The sequence below is a fragment of the Amblyomma maculatum genome, chromosome 1, assembly GCF_055883805.1.
Source record: "Amblyomma maculatum isolate TAMU_Amacu chromosome 1, ASM5588380v1, whole genome shotgun sequence".
Taxonomy (NCBI): domain Eukaryota; kingdom Metazoa; phylum Arthropoda; class Arachnida; order Ixodida; family Ixodidae; genus Amblyomma; species Amblyomma maculatum.
In genome coordinates this window covers 148,132,565-148,145,752 of record NC_139344.1, presented here as the reverse complement: position 1 = coordinate 148,145,752, position 13,188 = coordinate 148,132,565, and the positions used below count along the sequence as shown (strand labels likewise).

The 13,188-nt window shown below is 45.6% G+C and overlaps 1 protein-coding gene across 1 annotated transcript in view; it reads right to left on the bottom strand.

Moving 5' to 3' along the window:
• Positions 1 to 13,188, bottom strand: part of BBS4 (Bardet-Biedl syndrome 4) — a 53,317-nt gene that overhangs the window by 32,508 nt on the left and 7,621 nt on the right. The window contains exons 2-6 of the mRNA XM_084604682.1: positions 12,242 to 12,385; positions 7,198 to 7,306; positions 2,638 to 2,710; positions 2,157 to 2,210; positions 1,881 to 2,008 (exon numbers count right to left, since the gene is read on the bottom strand). Of these exons, the coding sequence (XP_084460808.1) occupies positions 1,881 to 2,008; positions 2,157 to 2,210; positions 2,638 to 2,710; positions 7,198 to 7,306; positions 12,242 to 12,385 (508 nt within the window). The remainder of the gene's footprint in view (positions 1 to 1,880; positions 2,009 to 2,156; positions 2,211 to 2,637; positions 2,711 to 7,197; positions 7,307 to 12,241; positions 12,386 to 13,188) is intronic.

The window sequence follows — 13,188 nt, the reverse complement described above, 5'->3', positions numbered from 1 at the left end:
GTGTACGCTTGGCTGATCACTGAAAAGGGTCTACTATAAGCTTCGCGTATAAAACCGATCGGGCAATAACCAGCTAGTGCCGAGCCAAAGAAATACACAAAGGCCCCAAGCTTTCGAAGCTAGTACAGCCGGATAGGCGACGCGTATCGGGCTTTCTTCCGGTTGAGCTGGGATTCGTTGGCGTATAGACATAAGCTTATGGGCTATAATTACGGAGAGCATGCGCTGTCAGTGAATAATTATTTTAATTTTATGCAATAGCTGCACAAATAGAGCTTCGCATTAGCATTTACCATCTGAGATTCACCAAAACTTCATCACATTTTTTTGTCTTTTTTTTTTTTTTTTTTTTTTTTGCATAAACACACCCCTGCAGCTAAGTTCGAACCCGATATGTCGGTCCCGGTGGCTGAAAGCAATATAGTCACCGAGCCACCGGGGCGGGTCGCGTGTGGTTGTGCACGCTTTGTTTTCCTCTGGTAGCGGTTAAGTTATGGTTGTTTCCGGGTGCCAGGCAGCCAACCGTGAACTGCGGAAGGGCGTGGTCGTCAGAGAGGAAGCAGGAGTGTAAGCCTGGCGAAAATACACCGGAATTGGACTTTCTCACGCACATTCTGCCCACTGCTCTGTGAGGACAGCCGGGCTCATAAGTTCGACTATGTATGCGCATCTCTCGCGTCCTCGGGACACTCGCACATCCAGAGTTAAAAGTTTGGGGCTCCCAATTGCGAGCAGTCCAGTACAGTGGGTAGAAATGACAGATGTTCCCTGTCGAGACTCGAGACTCGTGTTTTTCGTAAATTGTTGTCGCGGAACAGTGCAGCCGCCTTTCTGCGAGTGGTGCGTCCCGTGAAGACGCCTATGTTGGAAGCGAAAAGGAGTGCTGGGGAACACGTTCACGTGCAAATATTAAGACGATTAACGGTCCTGAATTTGTTCTTTACTAGCACCTTCATTGTACTGAGTTGGCGGCAATGCTTCACGTGGATGCGGCGACATCTGAAGCGGCCCATTGCAGCGTTGCTATCAAGTCGTATTATTTTTTCTCAACGTGCGTCGGTTAAGGTACTTTAAAAGCTTTGAGAAGCTGGCAAAATTTTTCAAGAAAAAAAAAGTAACTGTGATTTTTGCTATTCTGCTGACATAATCCGACCGCTCACTTGGCTTTTAAATTATTTCGCGTTAGCGGCAGAGCAAGGGTATCTGCATTCCTAGGAATGCAACGGGTGCTAAAAGTGTCTTTCTTGCCTTGAGACCAGCTTTCAAAAACAAAGGCTGCGCATTGCCCAGTATACCAGGACATAAGTCGAAAAAAGAATAGCGCGTGATCGTTCCTTTGGTATGCATCGCGTGAACGTTAATTAAGTTTTGTTCACCTTAGTCTCAATCCCCATATTCAAGAGATGAAGCTTTTTTTTTTTGTGTGTGTGTAGGGGGGGGGGGGGGGGGGGGGGATTAACGTTCCAAAGTGACTTAGGCTATGAGAGACGCCGCAGTAGAGGACTCCGGAAGTTTCGACCACCTGGGGTTCTGTAACGTGCACTGACATCGTACAATGCACGGGCGCCTTGCTTTTCGCCTCCATCGAAACGCAGCCGCCGAGGCCGGGATTCGATCCCGCATCCTTGAGCACAGTAGTCGAGCGCCCTAACCACTGCACCATCACGGCAGGGCTCAAGAGATGAAGGGCCGAAATGTTCAAACAAAGAAACATTTTGAGGGAAATAAAACTCGAGTGCTAGACAAGAGATACAATCCATGAAAACAGAACGGGTTGATGCGACGTAGTCGCATGCTTAATCGAGAAAAGTAATCCTATCTGACGCGGGTCAGCAGGCTGTGGAGCTCCGCCGTTTTCGTATACGAGGGTGCGTGCTTACTCAACAGCTTTTCGAAAGACGTTGATTGCAGACTTCATGTCGTCGTTGGCAATGTGCAACTCTCCGAGGGCGATGAAGGTCTCGTCGCGTGAACTCTGCTGTAGAGCTTCGGAAAGGCGCTGCCTAGCCTGGGTGCCCAAGAGGAGCGAAGAAAAAAACAAAAACAAAAAGAAAGAAAAAGGAACAATGAGTGTTTCACATTGCTTCTTGATAGCTTTTTATTTCCTCGCACTCTATATGAGGTTGCGTATATCATAAGTATTAAGGCACAGTTACCTGTTCGTAGTCCTTGAGCTTCGTGTAGCAGAGCCCAAGGTAGTGTAGTATGTCCTACGTTCGTTGAAGAAAAAAAAAATGAAAGAAATGAAGTGCGGCACACTCATTGTTCGATTTTGAACCATACTTTGCGGATATCAGAGTAGAAAACAGCTGATTGAGGCAATGCAGTATAAGAAAAGACAGGTATGCCCTGTTCAAGCAGAATCGAAAAAAAAAAAAAATACTGCAACGCTGGATCGCGCAGATACATAGTCAGCGCATTACGTGGCGCTGTGCAAGTTATAACTTGGTGGTTTATATTCAATGCAGAATATAATGATCCTTTTTAAACTTGAATTTCTTTTAAATACGATTAAAAGCCAGATGATATTTTGCTGGCATGCCAACTTCGTTCGGGTTCATATGTTGCAAGTATAAGGAGCAATCTTATAAATATAGCATGGTGGCAAATAAGTGCGCCGGAAGTAAATATATTCACCCAACATTTTCCTTTCATTTTAATGCATTCTTCGTAGATATCTGCCGCTGCCTTGTGTCGTCCCAGCAGAAACCTGTAAACATAATGACGGGACAACTATGGCTTATGCACTCTACTGTGTGCGCGCGCGCGTGTGTGCGTGTGTGTGTGTGTGTGAGTGAGTGAGTGTGTGTGTGTGTGTGTGTGTGTGTGTGTGTGTGTGTGTGTGTGTGTGTGTGTGTGTGTGTGTGTGTGTGTGTGTGTGTGTGTGTGTGTGTGTGTGTGTGTGTGTGTGTGTGTGTGTGTGTGTGTGTGTGTGTGTGTGTGTGTGTGTGTGTGTGTGTGTGTGTGTGTGTGTGTGTGTGTGTGTGTGATCATTTCAAGAGTTTTGTAAAAAAATAAACAAATAAACAGCACGTTCGTTGAGTCTAGTGAGCATGATATGGGTTTTGTTTCTGCATGCAGCAACTACTATACCATCCACAACTCAAATAAGGGGATCGTAGTTTATGCACCTAGGCTTGTCTAACAATACGTTCAACGACTCAATGCAGTCGTTTTACAAAAGAGTTAACACTGTCCACAAGCACACATATTTGTATCCGAATTTCCAACGCGGAAACTAAAAAAACAGAGGCCGAGCGATTTATTCGGTCAACGTTTTTTCCTGAGTGCGACTTAAAAGAAGCTCAATAAATAATAACAGCGGCACTATAAAACGCCTTTCTCTCTTTTTTTTTTCTTCACCGAGTGAGACAAAAGCTTACGCTGGCATATGCTGCTTGCGATAGCAGCAGTAGAATGCGCGACAATCTATGCACTCCACGGAGCCCGCAGCGACGAGCTCATACAAACAGCCCGGAAAGTACTAAAAGTGGAATAATAATTGACTGTAACGTACACAATGGCATAGCCATGCGACTGCAGAGAAAGACGACACGGCGTTATCAAAATTTTCCAGTTAGGTTGTTTCCTTAATGTAGAGTTGGTACAGACGGTTCCCTCAACGCGCAAGACTAATACCCCTGTTACACGGGCGTTTTCAACGGCAGTTCAGTTGGCGGTCAGTTTAACTGAACGGCAGTTAGCGATGTTACACGGCAGCGCCAACTGCAGTTGAAATCTCAACTGCGGTTCAGTTCAACTGAGGTCGGCGGTCCCAGTTGAACCAGTCAACTGACAAGGTGGCTGTCAGCGGACGCACCGCATCGACCGAGTCGGCGGCATTTCCAACCGCTGTGCGTCCCAAAATCACATGAAAGGTTGCTGCCTTAGCTAACGCAAGTCCCAGCCTGCAACTTTAAATACTCAAACGAGTGTCAAAACACAAGCGCGCGAAGCGGCAGCAAAAAACGACGATTAAGCAGCGAAGCCAGACGCACCTCAAATGGATTGACTTGGCTTTGTGTCGAGTTTATTTGTTCCATACTCGAAAAAGAAAACTCGTGCAAAATGTGCAATTTAATAATATAAAGTGTGCAAATGTTGTACAAAGTAATTTATATATGAAAAATAAAGCACTTTTTTTAGTAAGAATTGCTTGCATGTGGAGGATCACGTGATTCTGGGGGTCAACTGAGGTTCGCGATATGTTCCGTGTAACTACAGTCGACTGCCGTTCAGTTCAACGTGAGTTGGAACGCTGAACTGTGATTTAACTGAACGGCAGTTGAAATTGTCCGTGTAACACGGGTATAACAAGGAAACATTTAGCTGCAGCGAGCGGTAAATCATGTATGCGCCTCGGTTTCGGACAAAACGCTTGCTCATTTGTAATCACTAGACGTCTCTCGTGACCGCATGCACTTTAACACGAGTTGGATGATGTTTGGTTGTTATGTTTAATTACAGGGTGCATTTCGTCTGACTGTACAGGCAAGGAGAAGCGATGGCTCATGGACCTAAGGACGTACCCCAACGTTCCTCGACGGATTGTTGCCATGCAGTTCGTAGTCAGGGATGCAGAATGCTGGCGCACCGAGTGCGCAGTGTGCATACAGGAAGACTAGGTCATTGTGCGTCTCTTTTCCTGCGTGGCGGCAGCTTTGCTTTTCGGCTTCTACGCTTCATGACTAGACTGAAACTTACACGGGGTAATTATTGGTTTAGCTAGCGCTCTGCCTCCTTCTCAAGAACCTGTACACAATTGCAACTTGCAAGCCAGCATCCGGTATGGTATACCAGAACATATGGAGACTAGCAAGCTCAGCAAGCGCGTTGTCCCCGCATATATATATATATATATATATATATATATATATATATATATATATATATATATATATGTGTGTGTGTGTGTGTGTGTGTGTGTGTGTGTGTGTGTGTGTGTGTGTGTGTGTGTGTGTGTGTGTGTGTGTGTGTGTGTGTGTGTGTGTGTGTGTGTGTGTGTGTGTGTGTGTGTGTGTGCAGCGAAGATGATTAACACTTCATTTATTCTTCGTCGACGTTACAACCGGGGTCCGGTCTTTCTCAAGACTGTGGTTACATTGCTTGAGTTTCAGTTGTAAACTGAAACTATATATATCAGGTGCTTTTTTTAGAAGGTACAAAATTTTAAGACAAAGATAACTGGCTTTAGATTTATTTTAGCCCTGGGGTTATACTGAGGGCTACGGCCGACACCAAGTAAGAGGCACACTACTTGGTTTAGTTTTCGAATGAACTAAAACGTTATTTAACTTTTTAATTATCCCTTTTGGGGGTATGTTGTATTTGCATAACAGGAGCGCGTCCTCCGAATTCTTAAAAAAATTGTAGTGCACATTACAAGGCCAAAAATAATGTCACCCTGATGTATGTGTTTGTGTGTATATATATATATATATATATATATATATATATATATATATATATATATATATATATATATATATATATATATATATATATATATATATATATATATATATATATATATATATATATATATATATACCCACAACCACGCTGCGGTTGTGCAAGGGGATAAGGGCGGTCGACTGCTGTACCTAAGGACGCGGGATCGAATCCCGGCCGCGGTGGCTGCTTTTCGATGGAGGCGGAAAGCTAGGTGGGGGATTGCAGGTTCGATATTGCTTAACATCATTTCTGTATGACAACCCTCGGAAAGGTTAGCTGTTTATTTACGACGCGATGAATACTGAAAGCTGGAATGATGAAGAAAACTGTGTTAAAGCATTTGTGTAAGGAAGACAAAGAACATTCAGCGCCGCGGCATCTTTATCACCATCGCTTGTCTCTGGCGTCCATCTCTCGCGACGAAGCTGTGACCCGTGGCTGGTAATTCGACCCTGCAGTGTCCGAAGTACTGGCAGAGTTAACCGTCGGACCAAGTCATTAAATCCTTTCTTTACTTGGTGGAGGTGCGGAGTTTTGATCGCCGAAGCCACGGCCTCGTGGTAGAGCACCCGCCTGCTACTGCCGGCCGGACACTCACCGGTTTTCTCAAATGGGTACAAGCCATGTCCCGGCCTGGTTTGGGAAAGGAGGCCATTGGCTTGGGAAGAGGCCATTGGCTTGGGAAAGGAGCGCGCGGCTTTAAATCCCAACCACATTTTGAGCTTGAACAGTATTAGTGCAGAGAACTTGTCATCGACTGTTCGTTCGTTCGTTCGTTCGTTCGTTCGTTCGTTCGTTCGTTCGTTCGTTCGTTCGTTCGTTCGTTCGTTCGTTCGTTCGTTCGTTCGTTCGTTCGTTCATTCGTTTTCGTTCGTTCGTTCGTTCGTTCGTTCGTTCGTTCGCTCGCTCACTCGCTCGTTCATTCGCTCGTTCGTTCGCTCGCTCGCTCACTCGTTCGTTCGTTCGTTCGTTCGTCCGCTCGCTCGCTCGCTCGTTCGTTCGTTCGATTGTTCGTTCGTTTGTTCGTTCATTCGTTCATTCGTTCGTTCGTTCGTTCGACAGTCGCGGACATGTGGATTGGCGCTGAGTGTCCTTTGTCTTCCTTACAATTGTTTCTCCTAATCTACGTACCCGCCCCAAGTGGAGACAACCAGTTATGCGAGTTCACTTTGCCAATCGAAGATTGGAGATGTAGAAAGACTGCCCCTGATGCAGACTAATTGCCGATACGTGCCACTCTCAAAAGTCCGGCTGTTAACCCTGCTTCGAACAAAGCGCACCTCTCGCGTTTACACTCGCTACTTATTTATCACGGTAACTCTCGCTAGCCTAGCATAGCATAGGTCAGCATAGAAGCGCACTTGCATGACAAGGCTTACGATGTCTAAGACGAGCGCCAAGAGCTGCGGCCCCACGTACTTCGGACAAAAGTGCGCACTTCAAGAAGTCTCGATCGTTACTCCGCTATGCCGCAGAGCGGACGCGGACCAACGATTGTTCTTCCTCGGTTTAAGTCCTGCGCTTCAGTACCGTCCATGATAAGGAGGGACGAGCGAGAATTAAAAGGAGCATCCTTCACCGCGAACACAGACGCAGTAAGCATGCGCTGCGTGCAAACTTAAATTACGCCTGTGGTACTTTTGAAAGACAAGTTCTTTGAATGTATAGGCTAACTGTTGGGGCCATCACAGATGTAGATTCTTCGAGAAGAGAGATTGCGCATAGTATGAAGCATGTTCTTACAGAGATCTGGCTACTTGCTTCAGAACAGAAGGGTCACCGTTGAGAAGGGCGCATGACTGGAAGACTTCAAGCGATTCGCTGATGTTTCCTTCATGGCGGAGTATGAGTGCTGCATGAGATAATGTGCAGCGTCGCACTAGGTAAACCTTTTGCACATGCTTGAAATGCGGGAGTTTTAACGCTACACCAGTGTGTATGCGTTCACAGCTAATCAGACTTGAAAAATGGGCAAGAAGAACACATTTCAGGACAAAAATACAACAGATGCCCTGTGCACAAGATTTTTGTTTTCATAAATTTGTCGTTCGTAACCAAAACTGTTACGATGGTGTAACGGACCCCCCCCCCCCCCCCCGCACACACACACACATGGCATGAGGCCATTTTATCAGTGCGCTGAAACCTCTGACGGTCTCTCGCACAGCATGACGCAAGACGCTGTGCTCAGATGTAGAACGTTGTGCTTAGAACTGGGCCGTCGTAATTAAAAGTAGGCGATAAGCTAATTATAATGGCCGCGACCAATTTTCGTGAGGCCCAGTATAATGGACCACGCCGAGTTCGATGATCGCAGCTAAATTTGGCCCTGGTCACACTAAAGTTGACCTTGGCCAAATTAGACCGAAATTGATGCACTTTCCCCTTAAGGATGTTGCAGACCACCTACTGTTAACGCTAGCATATACCTTTTCAACTCCTCTTATCAGGTAACCAAACTTTACAGGAGTATACGTTGTTACGTCATCACCCATAAGTGTACTGTTGCCTGCATTCAAGTTCTCTCATTCACTAGTTAATTTTCACTAATGATGAGTTGGTAATCAGGGGCCACTATTCACTACTTTACTACCTCCAGTTCAGATGTTGTTCATTGGATTACTTTTGGAGGTTTGGACCATTTAATTCACTAATTAGCGGTCACATATTAGGTACTATCCTTTGGTCCTTTATCACCTTCAGTTCAAGTACCGTTCGTTTGATTACGGTTTGAGTAATTGTGCAATTTACTCACCAACTGCATTTCACTAATAAGGGATCTTTAATTAGTGGTCGCCACTTACTCAATTACTACCTCCTGTTGAACTATTCATTCACTTGATTATTTTCGGTGCAATTAAGGGTAACTAATTCAGGGTCGCAAGTTTTGCGATTTTAATTCAATCATTACCAATTTCACTACACTCGGTGCATTTTTGCCATTCTTGCATTTTTTATTCATTAATTACTCCCTAAATATTAACGGTCAGCAATTGAAGTTACTACTTACTCATTAACTCATTACTCATGCATTAGCTGCTCATAAGTACTGCACTTATGCTTCTCTCCCAATTCCATGCATCACATCATACTCAGTATGGTACCACCGCACTCAATGTCATCGAACGCACGGCGCTGGCTTTTCCACTAATCGGTCCATATGATCGTTTGGTTTGGCTTATGGGGTTTAACGTTCCAAAGCGACTCAGGCTATGAGAGACACTGTACTGCAGTGGAGGCCTTCGGAACTTATGACCATGACCACCTAGGGTTGTTTAACGTGCACTGACACCGTACAGCACAATGGCGCCTTGGTTTTCGCCTCCATCGAAAAGAGGTCGCCGCGGCCGGGATTCGATCCGGCATCCTTCCGCGCAGTAGTCGAGCATCTTAACCACTGCGCCACCACGGCGGGGTGGTTCATATAATGATCTCGCTATGAAATTCGGCAGGTCGTGTGTACCAGCTGCTATATTGCGGTCGGCGAGTGGTTGCCGGAGTAGCGGGCGCTGCCCTATACGGCACATTTCTGTTACATGATCCAGATGAAATTAAAGCGCTAGAGCCACGTTCACATGAAGAAACCAGGCACTTGATCTTACGATGCACTCACAACTTGCCATAAGGTCAGCCAAACATAAGACCGGCGCTTTTTATGGGCACATGCACTGAACAAACCCTACCTCAGATGGCCGTTGCCACTGGAAATACCAAGTTCGATACACGCACTTCAACGCCTTGTTTCTTCGCACGGAAAGATTACGAAACCTGAACGAAAATTTGTTTCGCATAAGAACGTCCTCTCAGACGGTATACAAAGAAACCAAAACTACCCACAAAGTAACTTTAATATTTACCAACGCTTTTACCACGACCATGAAGGTTTTATAACTGAGTAAGGTCCCCCGCCAGTCCCAAAACACTCGCCTGCAATCAATGCTGCGGGTTGTCTAAAGGCACGAGGGTGAAAAAAAAAAAAAAAAAGTTGCAGTGCACTTTATGGCGATTTCTACTGGTCGATTGGGGATGGGCGCCCGAATCGGAACAGAGCGACCTGAACTATCATACACAGCGAATAAGCCTTGCTCGACCAGCGGAACATGCAGAGCCCACGACGGAAATAATGCTGAGCGGGCTCCGCAATTTGAAGTCGCTTTGGTAAGTAGGCGGAAGCGCGGCACTCTGCAACTTGCTTTCTCACGCCCATTTTTCGATAGACGCACTTCGATATAGGCGCTCAGAAAAAAAAAAAAAAAGAAAAACACGTGCCAATATATCTGAAACCACTAAAATACGCGCGCACACACAAAAATTTACGCAACCTCCGGAAGTGACGACACCGCCGACTGGAACTTCCGGCGATATCCGACTCGGGTCTGCAGATCGGGCTAGAGCACCCCGAGTTGCTCCAAACGGCCAGCGCAATACGCGCAACCTACCTAGGTCGCCTAGCTGAATTCGAACTAGAAAACCTGCTCCGGCGCGACCAATGGAAATCGTCATTTGTGTCGTTACGTGTGGAAATACGAAATCATTGCGAGTTCCCTGTCTTTAGTTTCGTTATGAGGTCGTTCTGCATTTCGTTGCTTTTCCTGCTTCGATAACTTTATATTTAAATTGCTTACTAAGTTATTTCTTTATTTACATATTTTATTTATTTTCATTTTTATCTTCCTTGTCTTTTCTTTTATTGCGGCTGTTGACATTTCCTTCAGCGCCCTCCGGCGTCCTTACGTTATACAAGGAGGATTATGGACGGTCATTCTGAGGAATTGGATGCCTGGGATGCCTGTAAGATCGACTCACAGCTAAAACATTTCTTCTCCCAGCTATATTCTAACACTTCCTGTTAGGACGTGGATTGAGCAGAAGGAACCTTCGTAGCTGGACGACTAGCCGTCCGTTGTGCACAAAAAAAAAAAAAAAAAAAAAAAAAAAAAACGAAACGTTTGAACATGCCTTCATTGACTGTTGGGAAGCCATCTTTCATTGGGATGTTCTGCAACCTACTCTCTCAAAAAAGAACTTCCCATAGGCGCGTATGAAATTCGACACCTCCAGGCTTAAAGCATGTTCATGGTCCTGGGCCTTCACTGTTTGTGGAAGACGACGATGGCTGTTCGTCATACAGATGTCAACTTACGGTCGGCGGGTGATTCTCTCGCTTCGACTCTGCCACCTTTCTATGCGGTCTCACATAAACATGTCCGCTGGGCAGATCCTTTGCCATCCGCTGTAAGGGGGGAACCTTGTAGCTCTCCCATCGCGCCGCTCTCTCGCCGCCAACCACGGTACGGCGCCGGAATTGGAAGTATTTGGCACTAGGCGCGGCAGCGTGAAGAGCGCAATTAAAATCAGTTCGGAGCTGGTTAATTACTCGCTCTAGATCTGACAATTTCATTGAAAGGGTTTCGGACTCTTACCCTGCCGCGGTGGCTCAGTAGTTAGGGCGCTCGATTGCTGAACCCAAGGACGCGGGATCGAATCCCGGCCCGCTTTTCGCCCGTGTGCTGTGCGGCGTCAGTTGCGCGTTAAAGAACCACAGATGGCCGGAATTTCCGGAGCCCTCCACTACGACGTCTTTGATTACTCTTAACGGCTCTGGGACGTTAAACCCCACAAACAAAACCTAGCCAAACCAAAGCACATATGTACTTCCGCGTGCCGCCGGTCCAATTTATATTTGTGTGATGCTATCTAAGCAAGCAGTAAAGTCGGCGTGGAGTATAGTGGTTTGCGCGCTCGTCTGGGTAACGGAAGGCTGGTGGTTCCAGTCCTGCGTGGATACGATTTACTATTTTGTCTTACTTTCTTGTCGTCGTTATTTTATGCACACATCTCGTGGTCACACATCCTGCCCACGCCACCCGTGAGCCAAGAAATGGTTTCGCATTAAAAAGCATGCCGTGTGCAGCATCTGTAACCGGCGGCGCATGAGGAGAAACGAGGAGGAAAGCGCCGCGCGGATGAGAGGGTCGCTACATTACTTAATCGAGGGATTTCAATTAAACGAAGCCAGGGACGGCGAGTATTGGCAACTTTCAGAAACTATAGGCGGCGCCATAGCCGAGCCAATATGGCGACCGTAGGAAGGACTCTGTGATCAGCTTGTGAGTCGTGACAAGTTTCCTTGAACGCACGGCTAAATCACATTGTTTCACTGAAGGTAAGCGCCTAGTGTTTGCTAAATGCCTTTTTTATTGGTGGATCGAAAACACGTGATGAAAAAATTGGAGGTCGTAGGCCTGTATCGGCATTTCTTTTTTTTCAATCAATCAAATTTACCCTTCACTGACGAATTAAAACTGGACCTGCCTCACCTCTACTTTTCTTTCTTTTTTTTTTTTCTCCGCTGGCTCCTACTTTCTCACATGCGCTTATCTATCTTCGCTCAGGTCTCATCACTTGGACGTTTTATTTTGTAGACTGTGAAACACAAATGTATAGAATAAGTTAGCGCCAGTGAAAAAAGGTTAGAAAATAAATATAAAATATTCACACTTTAATTGGAGCTTAGGGTAGAAGGTAAAATTTGCCAGCATACGAGCGCAGCAATTGAATCGACCAGCCACGGCAGCATGGCGTCAGTTTCACGAGAATTGCCATTATAATGCCGGTTTCACATAACACATCTTTAAAATATGGTCGGAATGGCGTTTCAGACACGCCTTTAAGTAGAACATTGTTTTACATGATTCACTCGTCCTGTATGTGGAGCACAATTAAAAAGTTGCTCTCACTTCATTTGATATAGCTAGAACCGAGGTGAACCCGATCAAGAGTGTACCTTGTATGTAGAGAGCGTACTCGCAGTATCCCTTCGTCTCGGTCAGCATTTCTTTTATGAGCGCCTTGCAGATGTCAAACTCCCGCCGGACGAAGTGCATGTGGATGAGCCAGTTCTTGCGGTCTATGGACTGGTGCTCCGGAGCTACAAGAGAAAGCAAATTAAATCCTCAGAAGCCACCTGCTGCATTGTGCGTTTGCTGGGAGAGACGACGCTATTGCAAGAGCATCTGAACGACGTGCATGTCGGCCGGTCACACTCTGCCGCCCATAGAGGGAGGACGGCGGTTAACCATAGAGAGGATTCTTCTCAGTGAAAGAGCGGAAATTCGTAACATGCGTGCATATATATAGTACTATTTCTCGGCCCGTGAAAAACGTGTTCGAGTATTTGGTTGAACCTTGAACCACAGCATAAGTGTTTGATTGCATGGTAAAGAATAGCCAAAAAATCCCCCAAAATTAAGAACATAGGACGCTTCACATGCATGTATAACGGCGCAAGATGTGCAAACTTGAGGGTGAAAATTTTCCACCGAACCGCAAAAGAAAAGTCGTACTTCTAGACCACTAAATGTTTTTGGTTAGGTTGTGAACTCTTCCGGTCTTCACAACTTTCAAAAAATGGCTAACTTTGACTTGCATTAAAGCAAATTATGCCCTCTAATTTACTTCAAATATTTCAACGGTCTTAAGCATCTAATAATTTTTATATTTGTGAAGTGCTAGATTATATACTGCTTTAATCTATAAAGTTGAATGTCTAATGCCGACTATATTTCTTTCAGCCACCATTACTGGACACCGTTAGAAAATGTTTACGTCACCAGATTAGGCTTCTTAGTGTATGTAATCTAATTTTAGTTAGCACAATCCCACTCTGTCGGGGAATGTTACGGGCTCATGTTATCGTCCTAAAGTATGTTACCAAGACAAACCATGAATAGG